At 38.1% G+C, this 22,015-nt stretch overlaps 1 protein-coding gene across 1 annotated transcript in view; it reads right to left on the bottom strand.

Annotated features, from left to right (window-relative positions):
• Positions 1–22,015, bottom strand: part of LOC134660505 (protein diaphanous) — a 53,313-nt gene that overhangs the window by 24,696 nt on the left and 6,602 nt on the right. Inside the window, exons 2-14 of the mRNA XM_063516276.1 lie at positions 16,789–16,968; positions 15,484–15,585; positions 14,216–14,412; positions 12,460–12,625; positions 11,053–11,193; positions 9,889–9,997; positions 8,966–9,074; positions 8,231–8,359; positions 7,027–7,157; positions 5,556–5,731; positions 3,560–3,611; positions 1,760–1,798; positions 915–959 (exon numbers count right to left, since the gene is read on the bottom strand). Coding sequence (XP_063372346.1) covers positions 915–959; positions 1,760–1,798; positions 3,560–3,611; positions 5,556–5,731; positions 7,027–7,157; positions 8,231–8,359; positions 8,966–9,074; positions 9,889–9,997; positions 11,053–11,193; positions 12,460–12,625; positions 14,216–14,412; positions 15,484–15,585; positions 16,789–16,968 — 1,576 coding nt within the window. The remainder of the gene's footprint in view (positions 1–914; positions 960–1,759; positions 1,799–3,559; positions 3,612–5,555; positions 5,732–7,026; positions 7,158–8,230; positions 8,360–8,965; positions 9,075–9,888; positions 9,998–11,052; positions 11,194–12,459; positions 12,626–14,215; positions 14,413–15,483; positions 15,586–16,788; positions 16,969–22,015) is intronic.

A 22,015-nucleotide genomic window follows, 5' to 3' on the forward strand; every position in this document is an offset into this window, starting at 1 on the left:
AGTCAAAATGATCAGTAATTGAGACACCATAGGTCGTATAAGCACAATGGTTGTCGACTTGCGGAAAAAGCCCAGTATAACTAACTATATTGAGACTCCATATTACGCTATCATTTTATAAACAGTACTTGTTTAAAAATACATATATTAAATTTTTCAAATGCTAATTACAAATCTCGACAATTTTTTAACCATCCTTAATAAAGCGTCAAAAATAAATCATTTCATCGAGAGTAGGAATTACAGATATTCAAAAAAATGTGCTTTAACATATGACATCATTTATTTATACACTGTAAATACCAAAATGAACCGGATATTAATCCCAGGTATAATTTAAGTTCGAATATTTCAATACGATATTCATTTATTTGTGTCAAAAATTGCAATTTCTCTAAGCAATTTGTAACTCCATACAAAGCAGCTTTCAGTAAAAAATATATAATAATAGTTATTTGTACAACAAGAGATCAAAGTTTGATATTTCTTCGAGTGCTTATTTTGAGTCCCGTGCAAGCGAAAGATTCTATACTACTCGCTACGCTCGTGAATCTAATTTAGAATCTTGAGCGTAGTAAGGGACTCAAAAGCGCACGAGATGTAAATAACTTTGATCTCGTGTAGTTCACAAAACTTTTCACCTCAGCAGTGAGAACATATTGAGAAACCCGAAAAATGTATTCCTTCTTCATCACTTACCTATTCACTCATGTTTTCTTAAGATATACCAACAATTAAGTTTTCACCTCAGCAGCTCGAACAAGTGTACTTTGCTACTTAAAAACAGTGAGCAAAATCGCATTTTGCTCATTTTGTCTCACTCAGTGAGCAAAATGCGATTTTGTTTGAGCTGCTGAGGTGAAAATAATATTATAAAACCCTTAGCCTTAGATCAAAAATAAATAAAACCAAACCTGAAGGCATTGGCGGAGGCGGCGGCGGCCCTCCGCTACCCGGCCCTGTTAAAGCGAGACAACTATATACCCATGCGCATGCAGTAAGAAAGAGACAACCGTTCATGCAAAAAAAAAACAGATTTACTTATATTGTATAAGTATAACAACAACATTTTTGAAAAGAATACTTTAAAAAAAGACTACAATTCAAACTAGGCAAATTAATTTATTATAATAGGGTATTTGACTACTAGTCAAATCAGTTTCTTTTTTCGAACGCTGAAAACGATTTTGCTACTATGAAATTATATGAAACACTAGCATGTGACGTCACCATCAGATTACCTACTCTTTATAGTTTTATACGGGTTTTAAAATAGAAACTGTGTCTAAAAATAACTGCTGTCTACGTTTCTCTATTAATCTTCTGGTGCTTTATTTCATGTATGGTGTAAAATAATGTATTTTAAATACAGTCAAATACCCTATTGTATAGCAATACAATTTTTTGAGAGGAATCCTTAAATAAAGACTACAATTCAAGCTTGGCAAATTCGTTTATATACAGGGTGTAACAAAAGTAGTAGGTAAGCTTTTAAGGGAATATTTGACATCGTGTTCTGATTCGGAAAAAAGTATAAAACAATTTTTTTTAAACGAATGATTATTTTTAGTAATATCTATAAATAGTACCCCTAGTTTCCCCTAGTTAGCAGTCGCTTTCCTAAAAACTAGTGCCCACACCAATTACTGGGATTAGTTGCCAAGCGAACCCCAGGCTCCCATGAGCCGTGGCAAAATGCCGGGACAACGCGAGGAAGATGATGATGATCTATAAATAGTATTAACACTAGAATAGGTACCTGAAGGCATAGGCGGTGGTGGTGGTGGTGCAGGCCCTCCTAGAAACACACACCCACATAGTATAACATGCTTTAGTGAGAATAGTTAACCGTCTACCAGAAAATGTTAATTTATTTATGAAGGTGCGGTAAAAATTATGCAGTGTTAAACATTAATATATAATAATTAGCAAATTTAGAGCTGGTTTTTCAATGCTTTAAGATTTTTTTAGTAAGTATATTTTAATATTATCTTCGGTTACCGCGAAAGTTACTCATGAAATAAAACTATTAAAACGGATTAAGTAATATATTATTTAAAACATTCGCGTTTTGAACACATTAACTCACATTTATAGACGGGTCTAACGCGAAATTTATATTTTTCGCTAATACGGATTACGGTTACGGTTTTTTTTTGTTAATACGGATTAAGTATATCGCGTATATTGAATTTATTCTACATCCCGACGTTTCGAACCCTTTACAACGTTCGTGGTCAACGGGTGACTGATGAAAAACTACACTGTGCAAATCTGCCCACTTACAAAATAATGAACCATCATAAACTATACATTTTAAGGCCAGTTATACATGCAAAATTGGTTCATAAGGCTAGTTCTACATGCAATATATAAGAATGGAATGTAGAATAAATTCATTATACGCGATATAATTCGTTTTAATAGTTTTATTTCATTAGTATATTTTAATTTTCATCAGGAGAGTAAATTTAGCTCTAAATTTAATGGGGTTGGCAACTGTCAAAGGTTTGCATAGATGGCGCCATCATAGCTTTCCCCTGTGTCTAGTTTTGTTTTATGAGATTTGGCTTAAAGGCTTGGCATCCAGGTCATAAAATTATAAATAAAAAATTGACACAATTCTAGGGATTTGTCAGGACAAGCTATGCTGGCGCCATCTGTATAATACTTCGACCGGCCAACCCCATTCTAGTGTAATAAATTTTTTGCGTCCATTGTGTGCTACGAAAAAACCTGTATATAAACCATTCGAAGTGCGTAACCAAAAGAAAAATAAGTGGCGAGTGTGAAAAAGTGTCATCAACCAAAAGCGTATTTGGGGCATTATCTATGAAAAGGGAACTTATTGTCGATGGCGCTTACGCCGCACAGCGTCGCGCGGCATTGTACTTATATCGGATCATCGTTAATAATGGCGTAAGCGCCATCAACAATAAGGTCCCTTTTCATAGATAATGCCCCATTTATTGTCGGTTGTCAATGTCAATAAGGCGCTACTGCCAAAAAGATTTAATTAAAAGTCAACCTTATCAACAACTGACAATCTGGCACCATTTTGGCTGAATTCGTGACATATTTTGTGGTTATACAGTGTGTAAGTCGGGCCCTGGAGGGAAACTACCTTAAATCCTTAAGCTGGCTCATTTTTCTTAAAGGAGACATTCCTTTACTTTTAAAAAGAAAGAAAACTGCATTCAAAGATTTTCTAAAACTCGCATGCCTCGCCCGGGACTCGAACCGACTAAAAATTCCAAAAAATAAAAACTCGAATTTTTTTCTACTAGTCGATACAGTTAATGTTAATGATAACATTTCTCCAAGAAACATTAGGTCTTAAACTCGTCTGTCGTACAAAAAATCCATAAAATGTAATATTTAGTACTCAAGATTTTTTTAGACAAGCCAAATTGAAGAAAAAAAGAAAAATACTTTGAATGCAGTTTTGTTTCTTTTTAAAAATAAAGGAGTGTCTCCATTAAGTAAAATGAGCCAGCTTAAGTATTTAAGGTAGTTTCCCTCCAGGGCCCGACTTATCTTTCCACCCTGTATAGCTTACCTCCGGGCATCGGTGGCGGAGGCGGAGCCGGGGCTCCGGGGCTACCTATCGCCTGCAACACATCAGACGTTAAACCTGTTTGTTCAGACTTCATTGCTTATGTTATGCCTTAATTTTGAAAAATTTCACTTGTATTTGTACCGACATGAACGCAATAAAGATATTATGATTATGATACTATATTACAACTGTTTCGTGTACTGTTTTTTTTCTTCGTTTATGTACTTTCACAGTAACAGTATTTATTACCTTAGCAATAGCAGCTATATTCCTCTACGTGACACCTCCAGGTACCAGTAGAGGAAAGTTTTAGACATTGTTATAAGTGCACACGCTTCGGCCTCAAGTCTCACTTTAGCGGCCTCTAACTTACTACACGAAATAACAGTACTTTGAGTGATATCTTATTGAAGTACTGTCACAGTAACAGTATTTATTACCTAAGCAACAGCAGCTATATTCCCCTATGTGACACCTCCAGGTCCAGTAGAGGTACGTTTTAGACATTGTTATAAGTGCACTCGCTTCGGCCTCAAGTCTCACTTTAGCGGCTACTAACTTACTACACGCAATAACAGTACTTTGAGTGATATCTTATTGAAGTACTGTCACAGTAACAGTATTTATTACCTTAGCAACAGCAGCTATATTCCCCTATGTGACACCTCCAGGTCCAGTAGAGGTACGTTTTAGACATTGTTATAAGTGCACTCGCTTCGGCCTCAAGTCTCACTTTAGCGGCTACTAACTTACTACACGCAATAACAGTACTTTGAGTGATATCTTATTGAAGTACTGTCACAGTAACAGTATTTATTACCTTAGCAACAGCAGCTATATTCCCCTATGTGACACCTCCAGGTCCAGTAGAGGAACGTTTTAGACATTGTTATAAGTGCACTCGCTTCGGCCTCAAGTCTCACTTTAGCGGCTACTAACTTACTACACGAAATAACAGTACTTTGAGTGATATCTTATTGAAGTACTGTCACAGTAACAGTATTTATTACCTTAGCAACAGCAGCTATATTCCCCTATGTGACACCTCCAGGTCCAGTAGAGAGACGTTTTAGACATTGTTATAAGTGCACACGCTTCGGCCTCAAGTCTCACTTTAGCGGCTACTAACTTACTACACGAAATAACACTACTTTGAGTGATATCTTATTGAAGTACTGTCACAGTAACAGTATTTATTACCTTAGCAACAGCAGCTATATTCCCCTATGTGACACCTCCAGGTCCAGTAGAGGTACGTTTTAGACATTGTTATAAGTGCACACGCTTCGGCCTCAAGTCTCACTTTAACGGCTACTAACTTACTACACGAAATACTACTTTGAGTGATATCTTATTGAAGTACTGTCACAGTAACAGTATTTATTACCTTAGCAACAGCAGCTATATTCCCCTATGTGATACCTCCAGGTCCAGTAGAGGTACGTTTTAGACATTGTTATAAGTGCACTCGCTTCGGCCTCAAGTCTCACTTTAGCGGCTACTAACTTACTACACGAAATAACAGTACTTTGAGTGATATCTTATTGAAGTACTGTCACAGTAACAATATTTATTACCTTAGCAACAGCAGCTATATTCCCCTATGTGACACCTCCAGGTCCAGTAGAGGAACGTTTTAGACATTGTTATAAGTGCACACGCTTCGGCCTCAAGTCTCACTTTAGCGGCTACTAACTTACTACACGAAATAACAGTACTTTGAGTGATATCTTATTGAAGTACTGTCACAGTAACAGTATTTATTACCTTAGCAACAGCAGCTATATTCCCCTATGTGACACCTCCAGGTCCAGTAGAGGAACGTTTTAGACATTGTTATAAGTCCACACGCTTCGGCCTCAAGTCTCACTTTAGCGGCCTCTAACTTACTACACGAAATAACAGTACTTCTCTTCTTGTTATTCTCATTGATTTTCTTCTTATTATCATATTATTTATCTTACTGAAGTACTGTCACAGTAACAGTATTTATTACCTTAGCAATAGCGGCTATATTCCCCTGCGTGACGCCTCCGGGGCCGTTGGGCGAGCCTTTTAAACGCTGTTCTAGGTGCTCAGCTCTCGCTTCGGCCTCCTGTCTCGCTGCTATGGCGGCCTCTAGCTTTTGTTTTAGTTCGTCTACTTTCCTTTCTTCTTCTGCTCTTGATTTTTCTGGGGAAATTGGAAGTATATTAGTCGGAATTTTGGTTAATAAGGATTTCTACAATTGTTATAGATTTAGATATCGTCGCTATACTTAATCAACCTCATATCTACAACAATCATTTGATGGAAATGTCGCTTTTCTTTCATTCGGAATACGGGTGTTTTTGTCATCAAATGAGTGTTGCAGATACGAGGTTGAGTAAGTATAGCGGCGATATTATATGTATTATAGTATTATTCACTGAAACGGTACTTTAATCACGTATTAGCTTTAATAATATTAGCTTTCAAAGTGTGTACCTGAGGTATCATGTGAAGTTTTGTTTCACGAGGCACTGAAGTACTTTTGGGTTATTGTGCCTTAACCTCTAGCCGCCCAGAGACCTATAAAAAGGTCTCCTGTTCCATTCTAATTTGAACTTTGTGTTGACAAAATAAAATTTCATTTTGCTTGGCAAGGTTTGACGTATGGGCGGCTAGAGGTTATTATAAAACTAGGCATCGGTTATCTCGTAGTTGCTCGTAGTATTAGTTAGTCAGAATGGTACAGAAAACCATCGGTAATACTTATATCAGTCGAAATAATATGCCCCATTTTTAATTTTTTTGACAGATTAGTCAGATAATTTATATGTCGGAATAATCAGGAAATCCAAATAGGGGACAAAAAAGGTAAGAAAATTCCGACTGAGTCACGGAAAATTCCACACATTTCCGTAACTCAGTGGAAGTGTTTGTAGGACATACGGTGAAATTGCTCTTATGTTGTACAGAATAAGGAACTCTATATATCCATCAAAATTTATCAAAATCTGAGAAAAATTAAATAATGGCCCATTCAGTGTATGTATTTACGTCACTCTAGAAGAAAATCTCACTTCTAGATCGCATATTGATCACCTTCGGTTCGGGCCACAAACACCTGCTATCTGGAGCATTCACTAATTCACCTCCTAGGTATGTAATGTACTATAATGACTTATCTATTCCATTTGACCATAGAGAAAAAAATACATAGAGTGCTCACTCCATACATCAGTTTTAGTACCAAAAAGACTATTAGCATCTAGCATCGAGTAGCGGAACTATCAGTACTGCTACTTGACAATAGATGTAGCACCGACCGGAAAGTCTTATGCTGTTGAGATAAGACTTTCCGGTCGGTGCTACATCTATTGTCAAGTAGCAGTACTGATAGTTCCGCTACTCGATGCTAGATGTAGACACTGAAATTAATAGTCTGAACTGATGTATGGAGTGAGCACTCTTGTCTTACTATATTTCTCTATGATTTGACTTACCTATTAGGCCTTCTATAAGCGGTTGCACGTCTATATTGAATCTCTGTGTGGCTCTAAAGTCGGGGTCATAGCCGTTTTTGTGTAGGACTATTTGCGTGATGCATTCTTCTATTAACTTGTAGTATGCTGGCCTAAAAACAATACAAGAAAATCAGTTTCCAATGGTTACGGGCATTAATGCGGTTAATACATTTATAATAAACAGGATGGCCCAAAAATACGTTGACAACGTATTTTTGGACCACCCTGTAGGTGCAATATTTAAAACTTTCGCGTTTTGAACACATATTAAGTCACATTTATGGACGGGGTCTAACGCGAAATTTATTCACATACCTATATTTACCGACGTTTCGACACATGTTTCACTGGTCATGGTCGCGGCTAACTGATGTCCCAGCAAAATGTCAAAACAGAGATTTGTGCAACTACCCGACGAAAAGTGTATGAAAAAGTTTGGGGTAGACAAATCTCTGTTTTGACATTTTGCTGGGACATCAGTTAGCCGCGACCATGACCACCCTGTAGGTAGTTAAAATAAAATAACATTCTCAAAAGTAAATATTTTCTATAAGACCTAATTTAACTTAGATTAAACAGAGAAGGCCTAATTTATCAGTAGATTTTTCTAGTCGAGTCAAAAAGCTATCCCCTCCCTAAGATGCTGGCTGCCTTACCCCGCTGAACTGCCAAATATGTATTACTTTATATGACCTTTTACCATAGACTAGGAATCCTCTAGATCAGTCTATAGGATTCCATAGTAACGCTACCCCCTCTGCCACTTATACGGTAGTTTTACTCCATCTTCGAGTCAATCCCGTGCCGTGATTGGTCCGTGTCTTTGAACGGACCAATCACGGCACGGGATTCGCTCACCTCGTCCCCCCGCACCCCCGTATTTTTGCCAGCATCGGTTTCATGAAATAATTGCTCTAAACTCAGTCTAGAGAATTCCTAGTCTATGCCTTTTACCAGCTAACTGACTCTCTAGTATAGCGGTCGGCAACAAGCGGCCCGTGAACCTCTCACTTGCGGCCCGCGAGCCTCCCTGGCTATTTTGTATGTAATATTGACAAACGACAATGTCTGATAAAGTCATAAATATTAACAAAGTGCGGCCCGCGTCACCTCCGTTAGCTACTATGTGGCCCTTGGCTGGTAAAAGGTTGCCGACCGCTGCTCTAGTAAGTACTCGACTTACCTTATTAACTCATCGTCTCGTATAAACAGTAAATGCTGCAGTATGGAGAGTAGATAGGGTTCCGCAGGCGTGTCCATCACCAGGTTCTTCACCAGCTCGAAGCATTCGTTGGCGTCGTGGAAGTCCACTCTGAAACACAACATTACATCATCAAGGTTGTCTGGAAGATATCGCTTTTTAGCGATAAGACCGCCTGTTGTTTAACCTCTTCTTTTCTGTATTATTTGTATTCTTTTCTGGAATGAGATGTGAAATAAATAGTATTTGTATTGTATATTTTAAATAAAAAGACGGACGGACAGAAAAAATATCTTAAAATATTTTTTCTTTGGCAAAAATTAAATTTTTGGTCAAGCTTTTATCGCTGACTGTTCTTTTCTTTGCATTCTCAGGCAATTCATGGAGACAATTCTAAAAACCCCAAACACAATTAGGTTCCGTTGTTTTATCACCGAGTTCCTATGACTACCTCCTGTCTACATCAGATCAGCTCGATGGTACCATTATATTGCATTGTCACCCGACTTACAAACATATGCAAATTTTCAGCTTCATCGGAAACCGGGAAGTGGGTCAAATTTAACTTGCAAGATTTGATTACAGACAGACAGACAACGGGACAGGTGAAACTAAATAAAAGCTTGTAACAATGAAAGTATATCGCGGTAGACCCGTTTCTGTGATTAAATACCTATGTGTACAAAACGCGAGAGTTTAAAGTGTTATATTGCGAACCTGACGTCATCAAACTTGGCTAGAAACTCGTCCTGATCGGCGGCGGCGTGCTGGTCGAACACCGTCATTTGAATCTGTCTCGCTCCCTCCGCGCCCGCTCGCAGCTCATCTATAAAAAAAAAAAAAAAAAAAAAAAAAAAATTATCTCTCGTACATACTAGCTAAATGAAGGGAGCATCATCATCTTCCTCGCGTTGTCCCGGCATTTTGCCACGGCTCATGGGAGCCTGGGGTCCGCTTGGGAACTAATCCCAGTAATTGGCGTGGGCACTAGTTTTTACGAAAGCGACTGCCATCTGACTTTCCAACCCAGAGGGTAAACTCGGCCCGTATTGGGATTACCGTTTCCTTCACCGAAAAGCGACTGGTAAATATCAAATGATACATGAAGGGAACATAATGCACAAAAAAACTATTTAAAAAATAGATAAGTAACTTATACCTAAAAAAAGTCATATAAATAAATAAATTTATGTTTGATTGTTAATTATCATATTGTGTTGCGACGATCTTTTTGTGGATGCATTTTATTTTGAAAAGTAAATTATTAATCCAATGCAATCTAAATAAATATTATACGACATTTTTACACAAATTGACTAAGCCTCACGGTAAGCTCAAGAAGGCTTGTGTTGAGGGTACTCAGACAACACATAGAAAACAACCATGACTCAGGAACAAATATCTGTGTCATCACACAAATAAATGCCTACAGCGGGATTCGAACCCGGGACCTGCTTCACAGGCAGGGTCACTATCACTACCCACTGGGCCAGACCGGTCGTCAACAAACACATTGGTATATAACAATTATATACCAAAGAAACAAATTAAAAACTACCTTATTTAGATTATGATAGGTTCTAATTAGATTGAAACGAAAGGTACATTGTAATGCACATTGGGCCACACGAGGTTGTTACCTATTAAATCCTGTAGACCAGTCCTCATGAATTCGCTCCGCAAATGCATTCTGAACTCCAGCTCTTCGGGTTCTGTTATTATAGCGTTTATGAGCTGCATGCAGCCGTTCTGTTGACAGACAAACATACATTATAGTTCTTATAGAACTATTACAATAAGAAACATTGCTTATTACAATAAGTAACATTGGTTAGTAACGTTAGGTAAAAAGATGTATTAGCAGGTGTTTTAATGGGGTTAGCAACTGTCAAAGGTTTGCATAGGTGGCGCCATCATAGCTTGCCCCTTTTCTATGAGATTTGGCTTAAAGGGCTGGCATCCCGCGGGCTCAGCACGGTTCCATTTTTATCGACTATCACTATGCCCGTCACTTTCGCACTTACATACTTGTTAGAACGTGACAGGCATGGTGATAAACGATAAAAATGCGACCGTGCTACTAGGGCAGGGCATTAAAAAAACAAAATTTTGACACAATTCTAGGGACTGACAGGGCAAGCTATGATGGCGCCATCTGCTAAATACTTCGACCGGCCAACCCCACTTACTAGAAGTAGACCAAGCTAAGTTGGCAGCGATTTTGATAGCCTAAACTGTACAAGTGTTATTTAAACGTCATAATTTCATAGATGATGATGAGATGGCGAAACGACCCGGATTCTGTGGCGACTGGCGGGAGCATGCATAAAGCCGTGACGAGTGGCGAAAGACAGGGGAGGCATTTGCCCAGCAGTGGATATAGGCTATATAAAAAAAAACCGGTCAAGTGCGAGTCGGACTCACGCACGGAGGGTTCCGCACCATCAACAAAAAATAAGAGCAAAACAAGCAAAAAAAAAACAAGCAAAAAAAACGGTCACCCATCCAAGTACTGACCCCGCCCGACGTTGCTTAACTTCGGTCAAAAATCACGTTTGTTGTATGGGAGCCCCACTTAAATCTTTATTTTATTCTGTTTTTAGTATTTGTTGTTATAGCGGCAACAGAAATACATCATCTGTGAAAATTTCAACTTCTAGCTATCACGGTTCGTGAGATACAGCCTGGTGACAGACGGACGGACGGACGGACGGACAGCGGAGTCTTAGTAATAGGGTCCCGTTTTTACCCTTTGGGTACGGAACCCTAAAAATCATAGAAGTTTGAAATTATTATAGTCATACCTTTAAGCTCTCGGGAGCTTTACTATCCAGTCCCTCGACTATGCAAAGCAGCCGCGGCTTTCTGTTGGACTCCCCGGCCATCGTGATGGCTTCCAGAACCTTCTCATGACCATTGGGAATGAGGCATATGGCTGCTAACACCTGAAAACACAGATTTAAGTAATAATTAATCATAAATATTATAGAACATTTTTTTACACAAATTGACTAAGGGCCACTTGCACCATTCACAAACCTGGGGTTAACCGGTTAAACCTGAAGTTACCATAGTTACAAGTACAATTTGACACTGGGTTAACGGTTTAACCGGTTAACCACGTGTTAGTGGAATGCAATGGTGCAAGTGGCGCTAAGCCCCACAGCACATACGAGTAGTAATCGTTTTATTACGGGTGTATCAGGGCGGAGTGGCGGTATGGGGTTATACTGTGGGGAAATGTTGAGAATGATAATATACTATTTAGATATCGTGCTGGTTTCTAGAACGTTCTCGTGTCTGTTGGGAATGAGGTAAATGGCTGCTAACACCTGAAAAGAAAGATTTTCATCCTTACTTCGGCTATTCCAGCGCTAAACTGCGCTATGGGATTATACTTTGGGATAATTGAGTTTCGAGTTTATCACTTGTCAAGCGACTGATTATGGAAGTGCCAACATTAACGTCAAATTGCTATCAGAATATGACGAACGGATAGGTCGATTCACGAAAGCTGGCGCGGATGGAATGCACCAAACGAATTATATTTGTCATTGTGTGACTGTCACATGTATCGATTTACAGCCAGAGTCACCGTTTTATTGGTTTATCCATTACACACATATATATTTCCATTCAGTCATTCGTTCCAGTACCTTTTATTAATCGACCTGTACTATATATAGTTCGTTCTTTTAGCATTAGAAAGAAGGTAAACAATCTTGACGTGTCTTTTTATTTAAAAATATTGAAAGACGCTCTAAAAAATTAGTTTATATTACTTATGAAAGTAAAAGAATGTAAAAGATCGTATATGATTTATAATTCTATCATATTTGCTGTGACTTATTTTTTTAATGGTGATTTTAAATAAAAAGACATGTCAAGATCGCTTACCTTCTTTCTAATGCTAAAAAAAAACGAACTATAGCACTATAACGATTTAACACACCTTGGCCGCCTCCAAAGCACAATGCTGTTTCCTGGCGTCCAAACTCCGTGCCAATACCGGCAAATGTTATAAACAATCATCCTTACTTTGGCTATTCCAGCGCTAGACTGCGCTATGGGATTATACTTTGGGGTAATTAACTTTTGAGTTTATACGAATCCATCCATCCAAGCGACTGAGTATGGAAGTAACAACATAAACGACAAATTCCTATACAAAGGGATTCTAACAGTATAATGATTTAAGTGATTTAACACACCTTGGCCGCCTCCAAAGCACAATGCGGTTTCCTGGCGTCCAAACTGCGTGCCAAGACCGGCAATGCTTCTCTGCACTCGAACACAGTCCTGATGCCCACAGTGTTGTTCAGGATGGCGGATAGGCAGCGGATGCACTCGTATTGCACTCGGTCGTAACGGGAGTCACTGCAGAGATAAAAAGTTTTATTGTTTGCCAAATAAGGTCTATTTTATTTTAACCTCCTGAGACTAAATGTACATTATAATGTACATATTCGTGCAATCTAATTTGAACCTTTCATGAACCAGATAAGGTAGCATTTCTTTTGTTTCATTGCTTTTTAAAACAAACGAAATTCGATCCAATTTACGTTAGAATAAGGTACAATTAAAAAAATTGTGGGTCTTACGAGGTTAAAAAGCACCCGTAGATTGGTGTCATGTATCTATCATCATAAGGCTGTTGTTCTGGAGTTTATAAATAACTGAAGTACATATCATACACGAAATAAAAGTGACCAAGTTAGTAAAGTTATCCAATATCTTGGTTTATTCATTGATTAATTGTATCTTACCGATAAAATCCACTTCCACTGGCAGCATTAAAATAAAAAATACACTAAATAAAGAGTTTTAAGTTATTTTTTTTTTACTAAATTTTAATATTGTCGGCTTTCATTAATTACCAGAGCTCGGATTTTTCACGGCAAAACAAAACACTATCGGAATCTAGCCAGTGATAGAAACATTATTTTATCGATATCGATAATTCAGTACTAGAAGAAAATACGTCACCAAATAAAATAAATATGTAATAAAAACATTTGTATGAAGTTATATATTAGAAACAGACGCAATTTCTTCTTCAAAATCTACGTCAGTACACACAGCAGCACATGGAATTTTATTTGTGTAATAGTGATAGGAGTAGATAATCATTAACTTTTCATTTTTCCCCCACTTCATGTGTATGGGAGGTACCCCAAAACAACATTTTTTTTTAGATTTTATTGTACCACTTTTTCGGCGTGGAAAATATACATACTCATACCAAATTTCAGCGTTGTAGCACTAACGGTCACTGAGATTATCCGCGGACGGACGGACGGACGGACGGACAGACATGGCGAAACTATAAGGGTTCCTAGTTGACTACGGAACCCTAAAAATGTATTGAGGCAATACCTGTCATATACTCTAGTAATACTCGATATCGATAAAATAATATTTCAAGCACTGGCTAGATAACGCTAGTTTTTTGTTTTGCCGTGAAAAATCCGAGCTCTGTTAATTACATATACCCTTTTCGTAAGTTTAAATATGACAATTCTACCAAGTAGTATGAAGCCTTTTTTTAAAACTTTATTATAATTGGTATAGGTAACACAGATTCAGTGTAGTCAATATACTCACAATGCCCTTCGTTCTGAATTCTTCTATCCAAGACAATAGGATATTAGTTAGGGCTATCCTTAGGTTTCCTAGGCAACTTTGTAGTTTGTATAAAGCCCTGGCTGGTTTAAATGAATTTATAGCTGGTCAAGCAAATTTTGTCAGTAAAAAAAGGCGCGAAATTCAAATTTTCTTAAATGAATTATAAGTACTAAGGGCATGTTAGCGGTAGATTGCGCTATGGGGTTATACTTTGGGGAAATTACATCAAAGTCTAATTCGACTAACAGTACAGTTTTCTAGACAACTTGCAGTGTGCTAAGAGTTCTGGCAGTTTTAAATGAATTTAAACCTTGTTGGTATGTATTTAAAGTAGAAACTTACTTGGTATAACACAGATTCAGCGTAGTTAATATACTTTCGATGCCCTTCGTTCCGAATTCTTCTATCCAAGATAATGGGTTGTTAGTTAGGGCTATCCTTAGGTTTTCTAGGCAACTGTGTAGTTTGCCTACTGAGAGTTCAGGCTGATTTAGGTAGGCTACGTAGTCTGACGGCTTTTCGAATTTTGATCGGCCTTCCTGGAATGAAAAAAAAAAAACAGTTTAGCAGGCTGCATACAGCATGATTATGTTCTAGAATCTAGTAGAACGTAGTTTAGCATATAAACAAAATACCTCACTATATCACTACCTATTCGTCTTTGCTGTACTGTTATTCAATAATTGAGCGGTAAGGTACAATACAATACATTCATAAGCACATTGATTATGCCTACTTGAATAAACTATCTTTTATCTTATTTTTACAAATATTATTTATTGTTCACCAATATGAAAAAGAACATGATATACAAATTAAGGGGAGGCATACGTTTTAGTCTGTTCGGAAAGAGAAGAGTCGTGGGATGTATTGGGCCCCATACATTCCACGACTCGTCTCTTTCCGCACAGACTCTATTTGTATTCTTAATAATCTTGTATTTATAAGATTTAGAAAAAAAACCGGCCAAGTGCGAGTCGGACTCGCGCACGGAGGGTTCCGCACCATCAACAAAAAATAGGGCAAAACAAGCAAAAAAACGGTCACCCATCCAAGTACTGACCCCGCCCGACGTTGCTTAACTTCGGTCAAAAATCACGTTTGTTGTATGGGAGCCCCACTTAAATCTTTATTTTATTCTGTTTTTAGTATTTGTTGTTATAGCGGCAACAGAAACACATCATTTGTGAAAATTTCAACTGTCTAGCTATCACGGTTCGTGAGATACAGCCTGGTGACAGACGGACGGACGGACGGACGGACAGCGGAGTCTTAGTAATAGGGTCCCGTTTTTACCCTTTGGGTACGGAACCCTAAAAAGGAGTCCCGCCGAGTTTGTTGCGCCGCTGGTTTTTGTACATAACCTTCTATGGCCCACAGTCCTACTTTTATAGGTATTCTATGTATCACTACATAGTATAAAACAAAGTCGCTTCCTGCTATCTGTCTGTCCCTATGTATGCTTAGATCTTTAAAACTGAAACTACGCAACGGATTTTGATGCGGTTTTTTTTAATAGATAGAGTGATTCAAGAGGAAGGTTTGTGTGTAATTTGTTAACCCGTGCGAAGCCGGGGCAGGTCGCTAGTGAAGATATAAAGTTCTGTTACCTGTGCGTTGACGAATTTGTAAGCGACGAGCATCTTCTTCTTCTGGTCCCGCGAGTATTTTCTGAGCGGCGCCTTCTTTTCTTCACTGAGATTCATGTCCGACTGTAAAAAAACAAATACATACACTACAGTCATTTTGAAAATCCTAAGTATTTACGAAACAGAACGCCTGGTTTTTAACAAGCTTTTATTAGGTCGACCTGTATGTAACTATGTAATGGAATCTAAGGTAACTAATTTAACCATCTTCCAAGGATCGTAGCGTCATGAAAATTGGCAGCTGTATGTAGTTCTGATGACAATACAATAATATGGTACTGTCGAACTGATCTGATGATGGAGACATGAGGTGGCCATAAGAACTCTGTGATGAAACAACGCAACCTAATTGTGTTAGGGGTTTTTAGAATTGTCTCGATTAGTATTAGTTGTCTGTCGTAAGAAAAGTACAGTCAGCGATAAAAGCTTGTACCAAAAATGAAATTTTTGCCAAAAACTTATTTACCCATGAGTTTCTAATTGACCACACCAGTTACTTTCAATTTTTAAAGATTGGGGCTGCACAATTTTGTGACAAACGCTAAGGGCTCATTTAGACGATGCGAGGACTGGCATGCGAGTTTCATTACATTGCGGGTTTTGATCGGTCGGTTGAATTGGACGTAACCAACAGTCCGCAATGTAACTAAAATCGCATGCGAGTTCACGCGCCGTCTAAATCAGCCGTAAGTTTAGGGCTATGCGCAGTGTCAAAAATACCTTCGCGTGCGCCGGTGAAGCACCGCTAGGGTTGCCAAAAGGCCAACACTGAATAGGATTGCCAAAACTGAGTAGGGTTGTCAAAACTGAATAGGGTTGCCAAAACTGAATAGGGTTGTCAAAACTGAATAGGGTTGTCAAAAGTGTTTTATTTATATATATTGAGTGACAGTGACAACACTAATGCCTCGCGCTCTAATCGCTGTATGCGCTTCGCTCATACAATTAGTGTAAAAGATACCTTCGCGTGCGCCGGTGAAGCAACGCTAGGGTTGCCAAAAGGCCAAAACTGAATAGGGTTGTCAAAACTGAATAGGGTTGCCAAAACTGAATAGGGTTGTCAAAAGCGTTTCATTTACCAGCATTTCCTCGAATATCCTTTGCAGCTGTGTGTCATCCAGCGCGTCTATCTTGCTGGTATAAGTGTCAAGGATTTCACCTTCGCGCGCGCCAGTGAAGCAACGCCAGGGTTGCTAAAAGGCCAAAACTGAATAGGGTTGTCAAAAGGCCAAAAGTGAATAGGGTTGTCAAAAGTGTTTTATTTACCAGCATCTCCTCGAATCTCCTCTGCAGCTGCGTGTCATCCAGTGCGTCTATCTTGCTGGTGTACTCGTTGGCGGCGTTGTGCTCCTCATCTTCGGCGCGGCTCGGCTCGGCCCGAGGCACGGTGTCGTAGCCGCGCTCGATGCCGCCCCCCTTCTTCGGTCGGCCGAACCATGTGTCCAGCTGTGGAGAAATGGAATGTTTAAGTTTTGTCATAATTAACACGCCTTTATTAGGTCGACCTGTATGTAACTATGTAATGGAATCTTGCAAGTTAAATTTGATCCACTTCCCGGTTTCCGATTCAGCTGAAATTTTGCATACACATGTAAGTCGGGTAACAATGCAATATTATGGTACCATCGAGCTGGGCATAGGAACAGGACAGGAAGTGGCCATAGGAACTCTGTGATGAAACAACGCTACCTAATTGTGTTAGGGGTTTTTAGAATTGTCTCGATGAGTATTAGTTGTCTGTCGTAAGAAAAGTACAGTCAGCGATAAAAGCGTGTACCAATAATGAAATTTTTGTCAAAAACTTATTTTACAGTTTACGTCGGCCCGGACGCCTTCAACTCCAGAAGTGTTAAGGGGCCTAACTGATCACCAATTCGCCGGACGATATTAGCCTCTCAGTAAGTGTGGCGTTTAAAGATCTACAGACAATTAGCAAATACGATAGTGACGGACTTGGCCAACTCTGCATGATATTTGCAATAAAAATGTGGAATAATGTCATTATTAATGTCAAATTTCTACGAAACTATGAGGTTTATAATGACACTACCTCACTTTGTCCTTTCAAGCTAGTGCAAAGTTATGTAGCACAACTTTATTCAACAACAGACAAAATTACAATCTGAAATTAAAAACTAAAGTTAAAAATAAACTAAGTACTTATAATAAAATTAAAAACGAAACTAATCTAAATTAATAAAAAAACATCTAAATAAGGCCCCCGCGGCATTGTGCCAAACATGCTGGCAGCATTCCCTCGCTGAATAGCAATACTTATGCGCTGCGAGAGAAAGCTGCCAGCTCTCTGGTCACCAGTTGTATCGACGAGCTTTTTACATAGTTCTTTGAAAAGAACATGTGCGCTTGGACCCCACGGCCCCAAATGCCAGAAAATGCCAGCTAAGCTTAGTGCAAAGTTAGCTTAGCTTAGATAGACTTAAAGAAAATTTCGTCTATGAAATATTTTTTTAGAAATTTCAACTCACCGAAAAAGGCGATTTTTCTCTAACTTTATCCCCCTTATTATCATTCCCAGTCACTTTCAAACTATCCATTCTGTCCACACAACTCAATCTGACAACACTATCGCGCAGTTTCGAGCCCCATTCGTTTGAAGCCATGTGGACGGACTGACGGCGGAATATGTACTAAAGTAAATACTAAATAAACGTATGTGTAGATGTTCTCATTAAACGCGAGCCAACGACTCAAGGAAACCATTGTATTTGTGGCCTCTAGAAATAGATTTTACAGTACATATGGCCCTATTTTCCCGCACTAGTGCGTAAAATAGCACTTTTCGTGTGTATTTCAAAATAGTTATTTACTATACAAGTGCGGAAAAGAAGAAATTCGAAATGAGTGGCGATAAATTAAAACACGACCGAAGGGAGTGTTTTAAATCGACACGAGTTGCGAATTACCTATTCGCACGTGTATCGAACAACGTTTTACAGTACATATGGCACTTTAAAGTTTCGACATACGCACGAAAAGTGCTATTTTACGCACTAGTGCGGAAAAGTAGCCCCATATGTACTGTAAATAGATTTTACAGTACATATGGCATATGGCCCTATTTCCCGCACTAGTGCGTATAATAGCGTTTCGTGTGTATGTCAAAATCTCGGAGTAATAATCCAATATGGAGTGGTGACACGCACTAATTTCTATGTGAAAAATTCTGCCGTTTTCGGCGCGGGGGGCGAGGAACGCACACAAATAATGTAAACACTAATGCATTTTTTGCATGCGTCGCTACACACGCACACGACAAAATTATCAAACACTAGCATAAACTATATTCACACAAATACAAGAACAAACACAGACAACCCTGTCCGTGAACGAGATGATGTCAGTTTTAAGTAAACGTAGAAGTGCGAGGGACTTGTCGATAATATTGTCGATATTTTATTGACTGAATTATAACTGTCTGCTTTAGTCAATTATAACCATCAAAAACATTACCTACATGTAAAAAGATGCAAGTATCGCAACGCTTCTACTACAAAAAAGTTTTGAGATGTAATGCTAATATGAAACCAAGTCGGTTATTTTAATCAGTGCCAGGGGGTGTTAAAACCGTATCAATAAGATATCTTTAATTTGTAATACGTATAATGACTTGGCCATCGCACGGCTGCATAATGACATAAGGATCATCGTCACCTATTAAAAATAATTCTAATTGAACATAACGCTAGCACTAATTGCAGTTTGAGCATTACACGTATTTAAGAGTACGGTACGAGTAAAGCATTATGTGCGATTGCCAAGTCAGTATATGTATTACAAATTAAATATATCTTATTGATACGGTTTTAACACCCCCTGGCACTGATTAAAATAACCGACTTGGTTTCACATTAGCATTACATGTCAAAACTTTTTTGTAGTAGAAGCGTTGCGAGACTTGCACCTTTTTACATGTAATGTTTTTGATGGGATCTCATCTCTTTTTGTAGACAGTCCTTCTTTTCGGGTACTCATACCCATACTATGTATACACATATCATAACTAAACACATCTTTATTCGTACTCACATCGTACATACATCGTAGTGTACCTTTACTTTACCTACTATTTGTAGGAACTGCAACAGTAACTCTGTAATAGCATATATTTATATGGAATTACAAACTTACTTATGCAGTTCTTAGATCTTTAAAACGTGACTGATCTTGCAATATTTTTAGGTTTTGGATGGCTTGATAAGCTGAAAACTACTTATGTTTAAAATTTATTGCATCTTTTGGAAATCTAAAAAAATAAATCAAAATAACAATATATTTATAATGTTCATATAGATTTTATCGATATTGGTTTTTATGGTGTCCCATCACTAACTATGGTAGAGTGATACCAGAGTAATAAATTAAAAGTGCCTATTTATGGAAAAAAGTCGGCAGTAAATACCTTAAAATAAATAAAATACAATACAAATATTGGACATGTCAAATAAAAAATATACGATAGAAACTAAGAGAAAAATTAATTTTCAAACAGTAGTAGGGTAGGTTGGGAAGCGCTGGTGGCCTAGCGGTAAGAGAGTGCGACTTGCAATCCGGAGGTCGCGGGTTCGAACCCCGGCTCGTACCAATGAGTTTTTCGGAACTTATGTACGAAATATCATTTGATATTTACCAGTCGCTTTTCGGTGAAGGAAAACATCGTGAGGAAACCGGACTAATCCCAATACGGGCCTAGCTTATCCTCTGGGTTGGAAGGTCAGATGGCAGTCGCTTTCGTAAAAACTAGTACCCACGCCAATTACTGGGATTAGTTGTCAAGCGGACCCCAGGCTCCCATGAGCCGTGGCAAAATGCCGGGATAACGCGAGGAAGATGAGTAGGGTAGGTGCGTTAGTTTTCGTCCAGCTCTAGTTTTCGTCCACTTGACGAAATTGAATATAAATCTACATTGCTGCACAAATTTGGACTTAATACAATCCTTAATGTCGAGACAATATATCTATCTACATAAAAATGTATTTGGCAAGTAGTAAATTAAATATCAAATATGTTATTGGCTAATCTGTCATGTGGACGAAAACTAGAGCATGGACGGAAACTAGCACAATGACCCTATATCGGTAATATCACGTTATTTATGATTTATACTATTTATTTGATTGAATGGATTATGTTGATATAAAAATAAGGTGTTATAGAAAAATAATGTGTTATATAAATTATATAATAATAAGCAACACAAATTAGAAGTTAGGTATACCTAATGAATATTTAGAAAGTCCTCTTTAAATATTACCCTAAATTAGATCTAGTACCATGAAGTGGTATCACTTTCAGATTGACAATGTTTTTTAGTTTTTTGCTAAATTAGTGCACTATTTGATAATATTTACATGTAATAGTACTTATATATGAAAAGAAACGTGTCCTTTAAGTACGCTAGATGTTTCCGATCGGTTTTTACAGGAGGAAATGCTACAATTCGGCATTTTCTGCTCCTAACATTCCGCTTAGACTGACGTTTGCTGAATGGCGTATGACGTATGGCAACTAGTTTTATATAACCTCCTTGACCGACGGCCGCCGACTTTTGGCAGAGGGGAACGCCTGTTAATGGCGGTTCCTGTTGGTTTATTATTCCGAGGTCAAAATAGTTATTTACGATACAAGCGCGGAAAAGAATTCGCACGCGTATCGTACAACGTTTTACAGTACATATGCCCCTTTAAATATTTGACATAGCAACGAAAAGTGCTTATTTACGCACTAGTGCGGGAAAGTAGCACCATATGTACTGTAAATAACTATTTTTTACACTGCATTAACCCTTCAAGTGTCAGATTAAGTCAGTTAAATTTGATGATTAATTGAAATAAAATCAAAATTCCAACAACTGGAAAATGACTTGAAATAAACATTTTCATTTTATTTTTTTCACATAATTTGTGATAATCTGATCTCAGGCAGTTGAGGACTGTGCGTTTAATTAAAGAGAAAAAGGGATATGTTGTCGCATAATAGAGTAATGGTGGAACTATTTATGCAAGCAATGAGAACAACTCAAAACTCACTATCTTAAAATACAAATGCCAAGTCATAATATATATCAAAGAATGTCTTAACATTCATGTCAATTCTATGTTCTTAAGACTATTTGGAATTTAGAGTGTATTATACCATAGTTTAAAATAGATGAAGATGAGTACACATTTGAGTGCTGAGAAAAAACGACGAGATGATCAATTTTAGACTTTACTTTATTGAAATAAGGTTTGTTATTGAACGGATAGGTGTATCTTCGTAGGGGGGATGTCATTTTGTAAAGTGTTATTGCTTGGATTCATAGAAATGGGTGGGAAAATAATTTGGCATTAGTTGAAAGTACTTTTACGTCACCCTAGGCCCGTAAGTGGGATTATCTCCCCGCTACGCGAGGAGAAAATCTCACTTCCTGGCCAAGGCGAGACGTAAAACTTTAGACAAACCACGGGCGGTAATTCGTAAAGCCCCAGATCGC

This window comes from Cydia amplana, chromosome 27, assembly GCF_948474715.1.
Source record: "Cydia amplana chromosome 27, ilCydAmpl1.1, whole genome shotgun sequence".
Classification (NCBI taxonomy): Eukaryota; Metazoa; Arthropoda; class Insecta; order Lepidoptera; family Tortricidae; genus Cydia; species Cydia amplana.